General features: G+C 46.2%; 1 protein-coding gene across 1 annotated transcript in view; it reads left to right on the forward strand.

Annotated features, from left to right (window-relative positions):
• The window catches only part of COL23A1 (collagen type XXIII alpha 1 chain), a 173,290-nt gene extending 160,188 nt beyond the window's left edge, over positions 1–13,102 (forward strand). The window contains 21 exon segments of the mRNA XM_054288210.1: positions 60–95; positions 611–637; positions 1,044–1,070; positions 2,385–2,429; positions 2,985–3,047; positions 4,288–4,332; positions 4,797–4,874; positions 6,111–6,164; positions 6,889–6,933; positions 7,414–7,503; positions 7,823–7,894; positions 8,205–8,246; positions 9,102–9,128; positions 9,528–9,599; positions 9,690–9,743; positions 10,004–10,030; positions 10,545–10,598; positions 11,207–11,293; positions 12,663–12,844; positions 12,846–12,991; positions 13,032–13,102. Coding sequence (XP_054144185.1) covers positions 60–95; positions 611–637; positions 1,044–1,070; positions 2,385–2,429; positions 2,985–3,047; positions 4,288–4,332; positions 4,797–4,874; positions 6,111–6,164; positions 6,889–6,933; positions 7,414–7,503; positions 7,823–7,894; positions 8,205–8,246; positions 9,102–9,128; positions 9,528–9,599; positions 9,690–9,743; positions 10,004–10,030; positions 10,545–10,598; positions 11,207–11,293; positions 12,663–12,844; positions 12,846–12,991; positions 13,032–13,102 — 1,344 coding nt within the window.
• The last annotated feature ends 2,524 nt before the right edge of the window (positions 13,103–15,626 follow it).

Raw genomic sequence — 15,626 nt, forward strand, 5'->3', positions numbered from 1 at the left:
GAGCATTTCAGAGAATGGGAGGTAATCATTTCAATGTTGGTATTTTTATCTTTTTGCAGGGTTTCAAAGGCGAGCCAGGGGAGGATGGAGTCATGGTCAGTATTGCCCAGAAGCATCTCTGTGTGTGCCCCTCACCCCCACTGAACATCATCCTTCTGCTCACCGCAGCAAGGGGGTTTGTGTTGTTGCTTATGGAGGACAAAAAACCCCTCATGGAATTATAGGTGCCCTAAAATGGATGTCTGTCCAGGGCTACCTGTGCTCTAGGGAGAAAAAAGGCCAGTTTTTGTGTACCCTGGGCTTTTCTGGAGGGATGTGGTGCTCCTGTATCCTGATTCCAGCCCCTCTGAAGCCACCTGGCATTGTAACTCCAAACTGCTAAGGTTTACATTTGATAAAAAGGTGTTTATTATACCTAAAATACATGAGCCATAAAAGGATATTATTTACTGGGACCACAGAGAACAAAGACAGCTCTGTTTGTAAGGGAAGATGAGAAGTTGACATCTGTGTAATTTTTTTTCTTGGAATTAAAATACTCTTAGAAATGTTTTTATTCTGTTTTACTCTGTTGTCAAACAAGTATATCTATCACTCTTATATTCAACAGGGTGCCAGAGGCCCTCCAGGACCAAAGGTGGGTAATAATCTGTCTAATTTTAACATGAATTCTTAAAATAATGCTTCATAAGAGGGATGGGGATCAAAAAAATCCATTTTGTAGTGGACTGGAACCCATTGATATATATCAGATATAAAATTCAAAGGCATTGACTGGGGTGTAAATCTCTGAATGTGTCACTTCCTCAATATCACATCCACTGCCCATGCTCAAAACTGGAAATGGAGCTGGAGGGAACTGTAGGGGGCTGCAATCTGCTGTGCTGTGGGAATGTGCTTTCATGCATTTTGGGGGGGATAAACATGATCAGCACAAGCCAAATATTTTATTTTTACAATTAATTTTGATTACCTACATAATTTGCCTTATTTTCTGTCATGTCCCTAAATTTCTTTCTCTTCTGCTGATGTTGCTGTTGAAGGGTGAGCCTGGCGTCCAGGGGAAAAAGGTAAAACGGTGATTTTAAAAATATTATTATTATTATTTTAGTATTAATAGTAGTATTAGCATTATTAGTATATTTATACTAATTATATATTATATATTATATATTATGTATTATGTATTACATATTGTATATTATATGTTATGTTATATATTATATATTATATATTATATATTATATATTATATATTATATATTATATATTATATGTTATATATTTATTCGTTTTAACTATATATTTATTTATTTATTTCCCCTTTGCTTTGCTCTGTGCTTGGCTCAGAAAACCATTGCCAGGGACTGGTGTAGAGGCTGTGGTCGTGGCTGTCCCCACCAACCCTTCCCTGTGTTCCCTCAGTTTCCCTCACACCATCCTGGGCTGGGCATGGCTGTGCCTGCAGCCTGGCTTTCATTTCCACCAGCAAGCCAGAAGCTGCAGCCACGTCTGCCCAAGAGACAAAGAATAAAAGAGCAAATGCCAAGCAAAGCAGTAGGTCTCAGCCCTTTCTCTCCAATAATTCAATGGACCAAGAGGTGCCTGGAGGATGTTCTCTGCCCAGGGAACGGGTCTGGAATTCCTGGGATGGCCATCACCCAGCAGCACTGCAGTCCCATGGGAAATGTCCCCTGGAGGGCCAGGAATGCTGCTGGGGTGTGGCATTGAAGATTGTGAGAGATTCACATGCCCAGGCTCTCCACCCCAGTGGAGAAGCGGATAAATCACTGCCTTTAAGAGAAGTCAAAGCACTGACAGGGCCCAGCCTTCCCCTCTCACTGATTTGGCCCAAAGCAGGGGTGGCTGTGGGTGTTTTTCAAGCCAGAATTTGGCTTTAACATTTCATAACTGGCGGTAAAACTAATCTTGTCAGCATCCATGAAGTGGCATTACTCCAGGAGAACCACAAAAAGCACAAGCAAAACCAGAAAACCTCCTCCTGGCAGAGGGTGTTGGTGGCTTGTGATGAAGTCCATGAAACAGCTACAGGAGGTCTTTGGGACCCAAAAGGCCTTAAGGAATTTAATGTTTAGTTTCTGTTGAAGGTGGGAGAAGATCTTTGCCAGGACCTGCTGTAAGCAAACTCTGGAAGATGCCCATCCACATTCCCAGGAGCAGGGAGGCAGGGCTGGGTGTAGCTGGGTGGGAGCAGGGGAGCACACTGGAGCCTCCTGTGCTCCTTTGTGCTGCTCTCCCCTGGTTGCCTGCAAACCTGAGTGGGTTTAGGTCTGTGCAACACTCAGTGAGGTCAAATGATGTGCTGGAACCTACTAAGTGTGTCCGAGGCCTGTGTATTTCACTCTTTGTGTTCTGTTCCATCAGGGTGATGATGGGATCCCTGGGGAACCAGGACTGGTGGGCCCTAAGGTATGTTCTGCTCTGTGTCCCTCTAATGCACGTGCTGGGCAGCATCTTTTGCTGTTTTTGCACCAGCTGGGGCAGGATGAGAAACATTTCTCCTCTGGTGTGGAAAAAGATCAAATAACTGTGAGGGTGGTGAGATCCTGGCACAAGTTTCCCAGAGAAGCTGTGGCTGCCCCATCCCTGGAAGTGTCCAAGGCCTGGTTTAACAGGGCTTGGAACAATCTGGGACAGTGGAAGATGTCCCTGCCCATGGCTGGATGATCTTCAAGACCCCTTCCAACACAAAACATTGTGAATTTATTATTCTATGCTGTGGTTTTGGGGCCAGCTTCATGGCTGAACCCACCACCTGCAGCCAAACTGCTGATTCTAAAATCTTCACTTTTATCTCAAAACCTCCCCATTTACACCTGGGCAAGGTGATGTGTTTCACAGCTGAAAGCAGGGCTCTGCTCCCTCCTGTATGTAAAGTGAAGATAAATCAAGAAAATTATAACCTGAAGAAATCTTTTCTCCATCCTCCATGTACAGCATTTGTCTAAAGGGTTTTGTTTTCAGGGAGAAAAAGGAAGTGTGGGTCCCAAGGGAGAGAATGGCACAGATGGCTTCCCAGGACTGAAGGTAAGGGAAAGCTGCAACTCTGGGCACAGCACTGCTGAGGCAGGGGATTCCAGCTGAGGAGGTGTTTTGGGAATTTGCCTTCTAAAAGCCTCATAAAGTGCCAAAACTGACATAAAAAAAGTGAGATTAGGAGTGTTTGAACTTTTCCTGGTGATTTGATGAAAGCTGGGTTCAAGCAGAGATCAGTACAAGAGCTTGTATGTCATCCACTCGCACATTTTCCACTGAATTGCCTTTTTCCTCAAAAACTGTAGAATTCTGATCACATTTTGATCCCATGTTATTGATGGCTGTGGAATTGCTTCAGAGCCCCAAGCACTTGTGAGCTGTCCTGACCTCCAAAGCTGCTGAGAGATAAAATTATCTGGATTTGTTGGGTGGTGCTGAGGAGCCCCAGACAGCATCCATGGGCTGCTATTTACCCCCTCAGCTGCTTTGGATTTAGTAGGATCTGGATGCACCAATATTTTCTGTATTAAAGAGTTATGATCCCTTATTGGGCAAGACAGTGTGTATGTGAGGAAGAAAGTGGGCTCTGGTGAACTTAATAAACTTGTTTCTAGAACCATAATAGCAGTGCTGATTGAATTTAGTTTTTTTTCTATACATTTTTACCATTTTTACTTTTTGGAGAGCTTTAATTTGGTCAGCAAGGGGACCAACATGGGTGTGACAAATGGGACATCTTTTGAATCCTGAACAGAATTTCAGGTCATTATTGTAAGAGTACTATGACTTTTTAAAACCCTCCAATTTAAAAAAAAAAAAATTATGAAAATGAGGGTAAGGGGGAAAAATAAAAAAGAGGAAGAAAAAAGGAACAATTTGGCACAACTTTTCCTTAAACTCCCCGTTGAAAATGGTTTAAACATCTCAGCTGAAACTTTCCACATGCAAAACTGAGCCTGAAGCAAAGGGAGCCATGTGGAAGCAGCACAAAGAGATGGAGCTCAACACAGGGACAGGGAGAGGAGCTGGAGAACAGCACAGCCCAGAGCTGGCCACTCCCCTCCCCCTGCAATGAGACCTCTTACTCCTCTTGTTGTCACACCAACATTGTTTTTTGCTAAATATATTCATTCTCAGGTCTAATCTATTTTCTGCTAGGAGAAGCAGTCCTTTGTTGGTGTCATGATTTTTTCTTAATCTAAAGCATATCCTTATGGGTGGGTACAGTATTTTTAGGATAAATATTTTATATTTTACTTGGTCTCATTGAAAAATGATTTTTGATTTTCAGGGAGAACCTGGTGAGAAGGGAGGAATTGGCTCCATTGGACCCCGGGTATGGATGTTCAGGGTTTCATTTTGGAACAATATTTTTCTCAACCTTAGCTGTTCCCCACCACCTCTTTCTGCTTAGTATGTGGATGAATTGCTTCAGGATCTATTCAGTGTCAGAAAATAGAGATGGTGCATATTTAAAGAAATGATTGCACAGGTATTGAATTCTGGCATGGGAAATCAGTCAAGTCCAATTTTCTTATACTCATGACCATTCTGTGACCCTTTTTTCTGCAAGAGGAAAGCTGGGAATGGGGTAATCAAGTGAGGATTTTTATGCTCTTCTCCATTACACAAACTGATGGCCTTTTGAGGTTTGACAGTTCCAGCTGTCAGACTGAGGGCTGGTTAAATCCATGGTGTTTGTAAGGTGATAACCCCCAAACGCTGCGTGTCAGGTCTCTGCTTTCCTAGCAGCCACCTCTGCACGCTGTGGGATTAATGAGGATTCATCCCTGCCTGCAGGGTCCCCCTGGGCTGAAAGGGGAGCAGGGAGACACCGTCGTGATCGACTACGACGGCCGAATCCTGGACGCGCTCAAGGTGAGCCTGACCCAAAGCTCGTGGGAAAGGACTGACATCCACTGTGGCAATGTGTCCACCCTTGTCCTCTGTCTCCTCCTGAGGTCTCTGTCTTGGCACAGAGCTGGTTGGGAGGAAAGGAAGAGCTGATTGCCTCTGGGGGCTGAGGATATTCAGGGTGCAGCAGCAAAAGCGGTGGTGGAGTTGATAGCTGCAGTTGGGATGTGGGTGTGAGGGGAAGGACACCCAAGCCTCAACCTGCCCAACTGAGCAGTGCCCTGACCTTTTCATTAGAAAGAAATAATCTGAATAGAATAAATACTTGATTACAGGCATATTTGAGAACCATCCTAATTGTTTTATAACAGGCTGCAGGGATACACAAAGTGCTGGTAATTTCCGTTTGCCAGATGTCCGCGTGGCATGCAGCTTTGGGAGTGGAGTGCAGTGCTTGGAGAGGCTCCATCAAATGTCTGGAGGCTTCATCTGCTGGACCCAGACCCTGCATGCAGAGATTGCTGAGGGACACACCACTGAACCTCACTAACTTTGCTGTTTTCCTGCTTACTCTCTGTTTGCAGTGTTTGTGCACTGACCTGTCTCAAGGACAAGGCTCTGGAAAGGCTTCCAGTGTGACTAAGTGTAACAGCATTTGAGTGTGCAGCCATGGAGAAAGGTGCTCCAGGATTTGATACTGGTTTGGCTTCCATCTGAGCAAGACCACAAATTTTGCTGCTTGAAATAATTTGCAAGTTGGAAAATATTTGTTCATCTCAAGGTGGTTTGTGGTCTTTGCATCCAGCAGTGCCCAGGAAAAATAACTTCTTTAAGTGTGCAAGATTTTCCTGTTGTTAGTGCTCACACAAACTCCTTTTTTCCCCTCTTTAATTGCATCTCCCTGGCTGACTGACACTGTTTTCAGCAGGATGCTGCTTCCCAGGCTGGCTGACTGGAGTGGGCAGGATGCAAAAACAGACCATCAGATTGGGGTGCCACCTCCAGCTAAAGGCATTTTGCCTCTCAGCCCATGTCTTTGCAGCTGTACACCTGACTGGCTCCCACTGGCTGCATGAACAGCCCCTTGGCAGAGGAACCTTGGGCACTCTGTGGCAGCTGAGCTCATCTCAGTGCTCAGGCAATCCCACTCACCTGAGTGCCTCTGGCAGATCATGGCTGGGAGTGCTCATCCCCACAGCACGAGCACAGCTTGCCATGTCTGTGCCAGTCATCACCAAACCTGTTTTGTTTGTGTTTCAGGGTCCACCAGGTCCCCCAGGGCCGCCGGGCCCCCAAGGCACTCCAGGTCCCAAGGTGAGCCTGACCTCTGCCAAGCTACACAGTCCTTAGTAGCTCTCCATGAGGAGTCTCCCAAGCCAAAATCAGGCAGTTGAAGCTGCCTGCAGAGGAGTTTGAGGCTGTGTGTGCTATTTAGCCCTTTCTCTGGCTGAAAAAACAGTGGCTTTCACAAAAAAGCCAAACTTTTGTTGACCTGTCTTTGGCCTTCTTCCAGAGGATGGTGTCCCAGAAACGAGTCCAGTCCCAGTTCAACCTGACAGACAAAATCCCAGCTCCTCTGAGAGTGCCCCATTGGTCTGTGGCAGGAGGCAGAAGTGGGAGAAGCAGCTGTGAGAGGGGCTGGCAGTGCTGTGTCTGTGCTGAGCCACCCTCCCTGTGTGTGCTGTTTGCTGTCCCAGTGCTGTGTCCCAGGCCCTGCTGTGCTCCTGCTTCACAAGCAAGAGTCTGTAACCTGCAGCCAGCTGCTTCTTCAAAAGAAAAATGTAATTTGTAGAAAAGTATCTCTTGAAAGAATAGTATGGGACAGGATTTTGGTGCCTTTTGAGGTCTCTGTGCCAATATCCAGATCAGCTGGTGATGCTGGTGGGTCGCTGACACCTCCTTGGTCCTAAGCCTGGCAGTGGCAAACCCATAACCACAACAGTTGTGTATGAATAACAAATTTCCTTGCACAATGCTTTCCCAGGATGAATCCTTAATTTAATTTACCATGGGCTCCCCTTTGTTTGTCTCCCTGCAGGGAGAGCTGGGCTTGCCAGGTCCACCTGGGGCGGATGGTGAAAAGGTGAGTGAGGCACGGCTGGATCGAGCGAGGCCTTGCCAGAAGCCAAATGAAAGGGAAGCTTCCTGTGTGTCTGAAAAGCAAATCCAGCGTGCCAGGAGTGAGCTCTGCTGTGGAGGGGCAGCTGTGACTCCCTGAATCGATGGCCCTGTGCCTGCAGCCCCTGCTCTGCTCTGCTCTGAGCGTGCTGATGCTGCTGTGGCCGTGTCTGCCGAGCTAAGGGAGCTCCTTTCACAAGCAGCTCATCAGATGCTGTCTCAAATCCTTTTGTAAACCTTCCCAACCCCAAATGGCTGGAATCCCTCCTGCAGCCCAGCCAAATTCTGCTGCACCCTCAAAATTGGCATCTGTGAGGTGGAATGTTAAAACATGTTCTAGTGAGCTCACAATGCAGAAGGAAACAGCAGAGAGGCAGAAGTGGCTGCTGTGGGGGGATATTTTAAGAGTTTTCTCCTAAACATGTTGTATTTTCTCAACTTGCAGGGTCCCAAAGGAGCAAAGGGTGACCAGGGCAGCATGGGGGCCATGGGGCAGAAAGGAGAGACGGGAGAAATGGGCTCGGCAGGTCCCCCGGTACGTCCCTTTGGTGTCCCTCTGCCCTTGGTTCTTTCAGGCACTCATTTCTGCAAATGCTCAGAATGGGGCTGGGCTGGCTGATTTAAGCAGTGACCTCTCCACACCACCTTACTGTGGACAGCTTTGGATTTCCATTCCTAATCAGCTTATTCAGAATGTATCAAGGAGGAGAAAATATTTCTTCAAGGTCCCCCAGAGATGACCACGAGCTTTGCTTGAGCCAAGGCTGCTGTTTGGAGGGACACAAACCTATTTGTCTCTCATTTTTCCTCTCCTGGAAGATGTACCACATCAGTGTCACATTTTTACCTTTCAGGGAGCAGAAGGGCCAAAAGGAGACAAAGGAGAAAAAGGAGACACTGGGTCACCATGTCTGCAGAATAATCATGTAAGATTTTGGCAATATAAAGTCTCTTCCATGACACAGGACCAGGCAAAGTTGGGGTTCAGGACACACCCACCAGTCCCATATCCATCAGCAAAACCCAAGTTTTCTACAAGTGTCTAAATGGGATTTATTCCTTAGGGAAGAGCAGTTCACACACATAGCACTACAAAGTTATTTAGGTTTTGTATTGATGGTTGAGATATTGGATGCTGCTGTTGTAATCAATTGGACATTAAATGATGATTCTGGGCTTTGTGAGATTTTCACTCCTGAGAGCCTTGTTAATGTGCTGTTAAATTCCTTTCTGCAGATCATCCCTGAGCCTGGACCCCCTGGATTACCTGGCCCTATGGTAGGACTCTGAAGTGATTCCTGCAGATTTATTATTGTATGTGATAAAGGACAAGGGTGGTTTGTTCTGTTTAATCATTTTGGGCTGTCTTGAATCTGGGAAAAAAAAAACAGGGAAGTGCTACGGTCTGATCTGTCCTTGGAGAAATGAAAGCACCCGATTTAGGAGAGTGCATCAGAGTTTACGGCTCATTTTGCACAAATCCAAGTTGTTCCTTGGGAGAAAAGATAAAATCTTGTGTGATGGAAAACCTGTTCCCCACCATGACAGCATCTCTATTCCCCTAAATTCACCCAAGTCCTCAAGGTTTCTGCCATCAGCTGCACTGGGAGAGGGTGCAGGTGGTGATGAACACACAGAGAATTTTTGATGGAGACATCCAAGGGGTTTGGTGCCTACAATGCTCCAAAAGGAGCTGTCAGGGACATTGGGAAGGCCGGGATTTCTCTGCTGGGTCCAAGATTCACCTTGAGAGAGCGTGCTTCAAAAGCATTTCAGGTGGCATTCCCAGCCTGGGGGGTATCCCAGCCCTGCCCTGGTGTGGAGGGCTGTGGTGGCACAATGCCACCCCCAGAGCTTCCTGTCACTTTCTTCAGCAAAGCTTCTGGGGGCTCTCACTCCCCAGAGCTTGTGTTGCAGAGTTTTATTGTCCTATGTTACACAGAATTCTCCTTTTCAGTTCCCCTGCCCCCTGATTTGATACTGGAGAACAAAATAAACTGCCACCTGTCTTGAAAACAAGTATTTGACCATTGTCAGCCTGTAATTTGAGCAAGAAATTGTTTGGGAAGGAAAGTTTTGGATATGATTTTAAATTCTGTGTTTTTTTCAAATGCGCCACTGTCTTTCCCACAGGGTCCTCCAGGAATCCAGGGGCCTAAAGTAAGTCAATAAATTAAATGTCACCCAGTTTCCCAGCTGCTAGTGCATTATTTACAGGCTCACAAAAGCCTGTCAGCTCTGGAGACTGAGTTTTTTGTCCCTGTTGTCACAACACATCCCTTGGTTACTGTTCAGCAGTTGGCATTTTGGAAAACAAGCCATTTTTCCTTCCAAGCATTTACAATCCAAACCCCTCCTCCAGCACAGAGTCCTGAGGGCTGGTGAGAGCCAGGGTTTCCAAACCAAAAGGCTTAAAACCTGTATTTTCAGCTGTTTTCTTAGCTGATGTGGTCAGGAGCAAAGCCTCAGCAGCAGTGTGGGTGTGGGACCCCAGGGAAGGGGCAGGAGCTGGGGGTGCATGGGGGGCTGATCCCTGGCTGATCCATTTCATGTCTGCAGGGTCTGGATGGTGCCAAGGGAGAGAAAGGTGACAGTGGGGAGAAGGGGGACCAAGGTGACACCGGACCTGCTGTGAGTTGTTTTCCCAAATGTCATTTCTGGCTGTTGACAGAAACCGCTCACAGGAAACAATCCCAATGCTTTGTTTGTTTTTAATTTAAGGGTCTCCCTGGTGCTCCAGGGCTCATTGGATTACCTGGTACCAAAGGAGAAAAGGTAATCACGGGTGTGGGAGAGGAGCAGGGACATTGGGGTGCAATCCTGAAATGGGGGTGTAAAATCCTGCTGTGGGGAATCCAGCCAGAGCTGCAGAGCTGGATCAGCCCTGCCCTGGTGGGTGGCAAAGGAGCAGCCCCCAGTCCCAGAGCTCCTGGGTGAGCCCCGCCCTCACTGCCACGTTAAACCAACTGATCTAAGCTTGTCTGCAGCACCAAGCTCAACACAGCACGTCCTAATTGTCATTTTTACATCTGCAGGGAAAGCCAGGGGAGCCAGGATTGGATGTGAGTATGGAAAACATGAATTATTCATGGTAGAAACCCAAGTAACACACAGTTAACTTGAGATTGTTGGGAAAATATGTAGCTAACACTGTATATACACAATGGTCATGGAATGATGGCTGTAGGAAGGGCTGAATTCAGGCCCATTGCTTCCACTGCACAGTGGAAATGCTCACCTGAAGGTGCTGCCAGGGCTTCCCTTTCCAGCTGAGAATATTTGTATTGGATTCAGTGGCATGAAAATTTCTAATAGCTAGTAGAATAGTATATGTTATAATAATAATAATAATAATATTATGTTAATAGTAATATTACTGGGGTGTGGTGAAGCACTCCATTTTTCCAAGAAATTGCTGACATACCAAGTCAACATTGAGAAAATGTCATTTTTCACCATGGCAGGACAGGCTGATGGCTGGAGTTGGCTCATGTTGAACTGAGCCATTCACACACTAAACTTACAAAACTTTTTTTATTTTTTTTCCTTTTTCCCACCTAAAAATTGTGGTGACAGGGTTTCCCTGGTCTCAGAGGAGAGAAAGGAGAGAGAAGTGAAAGAGGCGAGAAGGTGAGTGGGGAATGGCTGTGCTGATGCTGTGGGGCAGGACAGTGCTGCTTGCCCTGGGAGCCACTGCTCAAGGCCTTCTGTGCAGCCCAGGGAATTGCAATTTCCCAGCACAAGGCAGGACAGGCAGTTAATTCTTACCCTCTTGGAAGGGTTTTTGCAAGCCTGCCCCCTCCCCAGCCCACCTGAGCATTGTGGGGAAATGGAGCAGCCTGACAGCTCCAGGTTGCACAGAATCACTGATCTTGGTTTATAGACCTTGAAGATGGATCCAAGTCAAAGGCTGTGTTACAGGGACCTTTAAACAAAGGGGCACCCAGGTGGAGCCAGGAGCCTAGCTGAGCTGGAAGCTGCTGCTCCCATTTTCTGTCAGATTGCAACCTGGGCTCCAGCAGAAACTGCTCATTCAGTCAATCTGTTATAAAATAATCCATTGCAGTATTTCCACCCAGCTTTAACTGAAGATTTTCACAGCGATTCCACTGCTCAGCTGAGGTCACACCAGTGCAAGTGTCCTTACTCTGGGTGAGGACTGGCACTGTGAGTGTTGTGAGACATGAACCAAAGGTGTTTCTTCCCCTGGCCCTGATATCCTCCTGTTGTGCTGACAGGGTGAGCGAGGAATACCAGGGAGAAAAGGGGCCAAAGGACAGAAGGGGGAGCCAGGCCCCCCTGGACTGGACCAGCCTTGTCCTGTGGTAAGTTTTCCATTGCACTCATCCTAAGCACAGGCTGAGGGGCTGAAAAGGAGACACAGCTTTGCAGCCAGGGAGGATTTGGGAGTTCTCTCTTTTGCAGTAAATCAGAGCAGATGGTTATTGTTTTCTCACTTTTCTTAATGGTTTATCTGCACTGCTGGAAGTTCACTGCTGGCTGTGAGGCTCCTCACTGGCCAGATGGGAGCAAACCACAGCAGTAAAAATAAAGCATCTTTGTGTGAAGACCTTCTTATTGTAGTCAGGAACAATGGACCTCAGTAGAGCTCTTCAGGAGATAGTGTGATGCCGCTGGCTTGGCTTCTGGACATGTTTGAAATCAGGGAGTAACTGGGTGCAGGGGATGGGAGCTGATCTGAAAACAAGACCAGCTCCATCCCTTCATCCCTGCAAACTGAGTGAGGGATGAGCCAGGGGAAGCATGTTGGGGTTGATGGCATCACAGCTCTGCCAAGCATAAATGATGTATGAGCTGGAGCTCCCCAGGCTGTCAGGAAGTGCCCCTGGAAGGAGAAACCTCCCCCGGTTTGTGTGTCTGTGGCTCAGAGCTGTCCATTCCACAGAACCACTGGGCTCTCCAGGAAACCTCCTGGCTGTTTGAGCCTGGGGTAGCTGCATCCCCCAAGTCCACTTCCAGAGCCTTTCATTCATTAGATAGAGCCCACCAAAAAAAAAAAAAAAAAAATAGAGTGGTTTATAAGAAGTTATTTGACCTGGTAAAATTTACCTCCTTTTCACTACTGTTTCTCATATAATGACTAAAACTAGAGAGGTCCTCTCCCTGCAGTGCTTTGAAACTGCAGGATGAGAAGTATCAAAAATGGAACTGCAACTGCTTATATGTAGCTGTTTAGAACTTAGTCCAGAAGCACCTAATTAAGAGTGCCAGCTGCTTGCTCCATGACAATTCAAACCCCATTTCTTCTCTGAATGTGTGACTTTTCCTCACTCTCTGAGCACAGCCATGGCAGCCAAGGCTGTTGTGTAGCTTCACTACACCAGCAATGAGCTCCTTTAGTCAACATGCTTTATTTTGCCTGGAGATTGAATGGGAACAGCAATTAATTTTTTCCTCTCTTTACATGTTGGGTGATTTACCCTTTATGTCTTTAACTGCACTTTTACAATATGAACCTCTGGTTTGTGTACAGAGGATCTTCCCCAGGTGGCAGACTCCACATGTCATGTGAATTCCCTACCATAAAACCGCTCTGCTGACTGCTGTGTCATCAGAAATGGAGCTGTGAAGCTCTAGACCCATCCTCCTCCCCCTGTGCTGAAACATGGCTGTCTGTCTGTGTAACTCCTGTATCCTTTGTCATCCTCAACAAGCAGTTATTTTTCCAAACAGGGAGATCATAGCATTGCAGGCAGCAAAAGGGGCCCAGGTTTGGCAGGCCTGGATGGGCTGAGCCTGCCCTGCCCTTTGGTACAGTATTATCTGCTGTGTCTTGCATGGTTTGTGTGTGTTCCTGCTGTGGCCCCAGGAGCAAACCCCTCCAGGGAGAGGAAGGACACAGGGCAGCAAAGCTGGAGTGTTTCACTCTGGCATTTGGGGAAGGATGCCAATGTGTGGGGCCTTCTTCTCCCCAGTTATAATAATTTTAGATGAGTATAAATCATGTGAGATCACACAGGGGATGCCAGTCCCTTTATGGTAACAGATGCTCAAAGTTAGATGCTTTCAAACATTTTTTAGATGCTCAAACTCTGGTAGCAGATGCTCAAAGTTTCTCTCAGTACCCATAGCCCAGTTTGGTTCCCCTTGTGCGTGTGCTGTTGCAGCCCTGAGTCCCATCCCCAGCTGGGGTTGAAAGGCTTTCCTCAAACAGCAGCAGCCAGTCCTGCAGAGCAGGGCCACTGCTCTGGGTTTTGCTGTGCCAGCACAGAGCTCTGCCCAGAGCTCAGGTTGGGTCCAGTGCTTATGCAGGAAGGTTTGTGCTCTGCTCACCAAAAGAGCTCTGCACCACTAGCTAAGAGAGGTCATTGTTTTATTTTCATTTTTTCAACCATAGAAAATGCTGCGTGTTAGATGATTTGCAGTTGTCCTCAGAGAAACAAAAAGGGCAGTAAGCTGTTTCTCTTTCAAAAAGTTAAATTACTTTCAGATGTGTCCAAGAAACCAATTCCTAACAGCAGGCCTGCTCTAACTTCTTACTTACTCCCCAGAGATGTTCTATTTCCCAAGCATCTCCCATCTTAACTACACAGAAAACACAGGACCCATCTCTGCTGAAGGCATTGTGAGCTGCAGTAGGTGATCCCTCCAATTACATTCCTCCAATTAACTACAACATGACCAGTCAGTAAAGCACTTGTGCATCTTCCTGGTTAGTTGCAGTTTGGTTGAAATGTTGATTTTGTTCTGCAGGGTGCAGAGGAGGATTGCTGGGCTTTCAGTCCAGGAGCACCAGCATGATCCCCACATACAACCACGAAAAGTCATTTTGGAGTCACTCAAGTAAAACATGGTAGAAAGATGTGGAGTTTTATGATGGCCAAAATAAGAAGGAGAAATAGCTCAGGACACAGATAAACCCCCTGACCATCAGTGTTAGGGTGACCTTTGCAGCAGGTCAGCATGTTTTAGGTCAAACAGCCACCCTGCACCTTGTCCCCTTGTACCCATCACACCAGACAACTCTGGCAAATGTACGTGTTTTACCCTTTTTTTTTTAATAGCTTTGGACCAAAATATTGACTGTGTCTGCAGAAAAAAAAAAAAAAGTGTTTTCTAACTAAGGAAAAGTTACAGGAAAGCATGACTGCTTACACTCTGAGTAGCTGGAGAGGGTTACCCTACTTCACTGCATCTGTTTTATTGGGCATAGGCTATTTTACATATAAAATCAATACAGAATACAAAAAATGTGATGACTAACATTTACAGTAAAAAATGTAAAATTGCATTTTGACCTGTATTTGCACTAGCAGTTCTCTGCTGCATCCACATCTTCCCAGCCCCAGTGAGTCTGGAGGTGGCTCTGAGGGAAGGGTCAGTGCCTGTGTGCTCTCTGTGGCTCTACATGCAGAAATTCATGGAATTGGAGATCCAAGAGCCTTAAACAAATCCAGCATCAGGAAAGGCAGCAGAAGTCAGCTATTTCTTCTGAGGTGTCTGGAGAGCTGGTCATACATAGCTCATTCCTCTTCTAAGGGCTCCTTCCTTTCCAGTGTTCTCCTCCTGGAATGAGAGCTCTTCTTGCTTTCTGATTTTTCTATGTTTCTTGTATCTCCAGTGGAACATGACAAATATTTTCACTCCCTTTGCATAGTCCACAACTCATCCTATTCTCAGTTCAGCAACTCAAGATTTCTTAATGAAACTAAGTACTGCAGGATCAAATTTAACACAATTAGGATACCATCTAGGAAAAAAATACCTACATCACCTCCCCCCAAACAGAAAAGCACATTTTAACAAAAAATACATTCCCACATCATGCTTTCCATATATATGTCTGATTGCAAAATACACTACCTTATAAAGCAGATTATGAAGTTGATGAACTGTGATTTCAAATCTCTTTGTACACATTTTCTTTGTTTAAAGGAAAAAAAGTGTAGATTTCCAATTTATTTTTTTCCCCTGAGGTGTATTTAATTTTGTGTTGTGCGTGACATATGGATTACATTGCCTGCATATTCATGTTTCTGCATATACAGTAAATGGGTTTTGCATGGTAATTAACAGTGATGTTAAGCCTTCCATTGTGACCAATGAGCTTGAGGTTTTTGGGTCTGACACTTGAGTCACTGTCAGGAAAACTGAATCTGTAAATTGAATTTTGCAGGGACCAGACGGACTGCCAGTAGCAGGATGTTGGCATAAGGTACAGTAACATTATTAATTGTTTATTCTTGAACAGGTCCTGAGTGATTTTGCTCCCTGCATTGTGATTGTTTGCTCTGCTGCACATGCTTTAAGCAGCAGCTCACAGGCCTGGCAGACATGGCATTATTCCTTGGGAGAGCAGAATTCCAGCAGCTTCAGGGCTTGCTCCCCCCAGCTCTGGACTGGGGCTGGGAACACCAAAAACTTGCTAAGCATGACAAATCATTAACACTGTCAGGAGAATGCCTTTTTACAGGCCTGTTTGGGCTTTTATCAAGGCCAAGGGAGCTCAGGAACCACCCAGGAAAGGCTGCACCAGGCGCTCCTGTGCCTTTCTCAGTCCACACCCTCCCAGCTGAGAAGCTAACAATGGGCTCTCTCTTTGTGGCAGCGTTCCAAATATTTATTTTCTAACAAAGATTCTTCTGCCATTGTAATTATAACTCCCAAGCACTGCCTCAGTGCTCTGATCAGCACCCT

Source organism: Melozone crissalis, unplaced genomic scaffold, assembly GCF_028551555.1.
Source record: "Melozone crissalis strain CALT ecotype California unplaced genomic scaffold, PUWL_Pcris_2 ptg000061l_1, whole genome shotgun sequence".
NCBI classification, from domain to species: domain Eukaryota; kingdom Metazoa; phylum Chordata; class Aves; order Passeriformes; family Passerellidae; genus Melozone; species Melozone crissalis.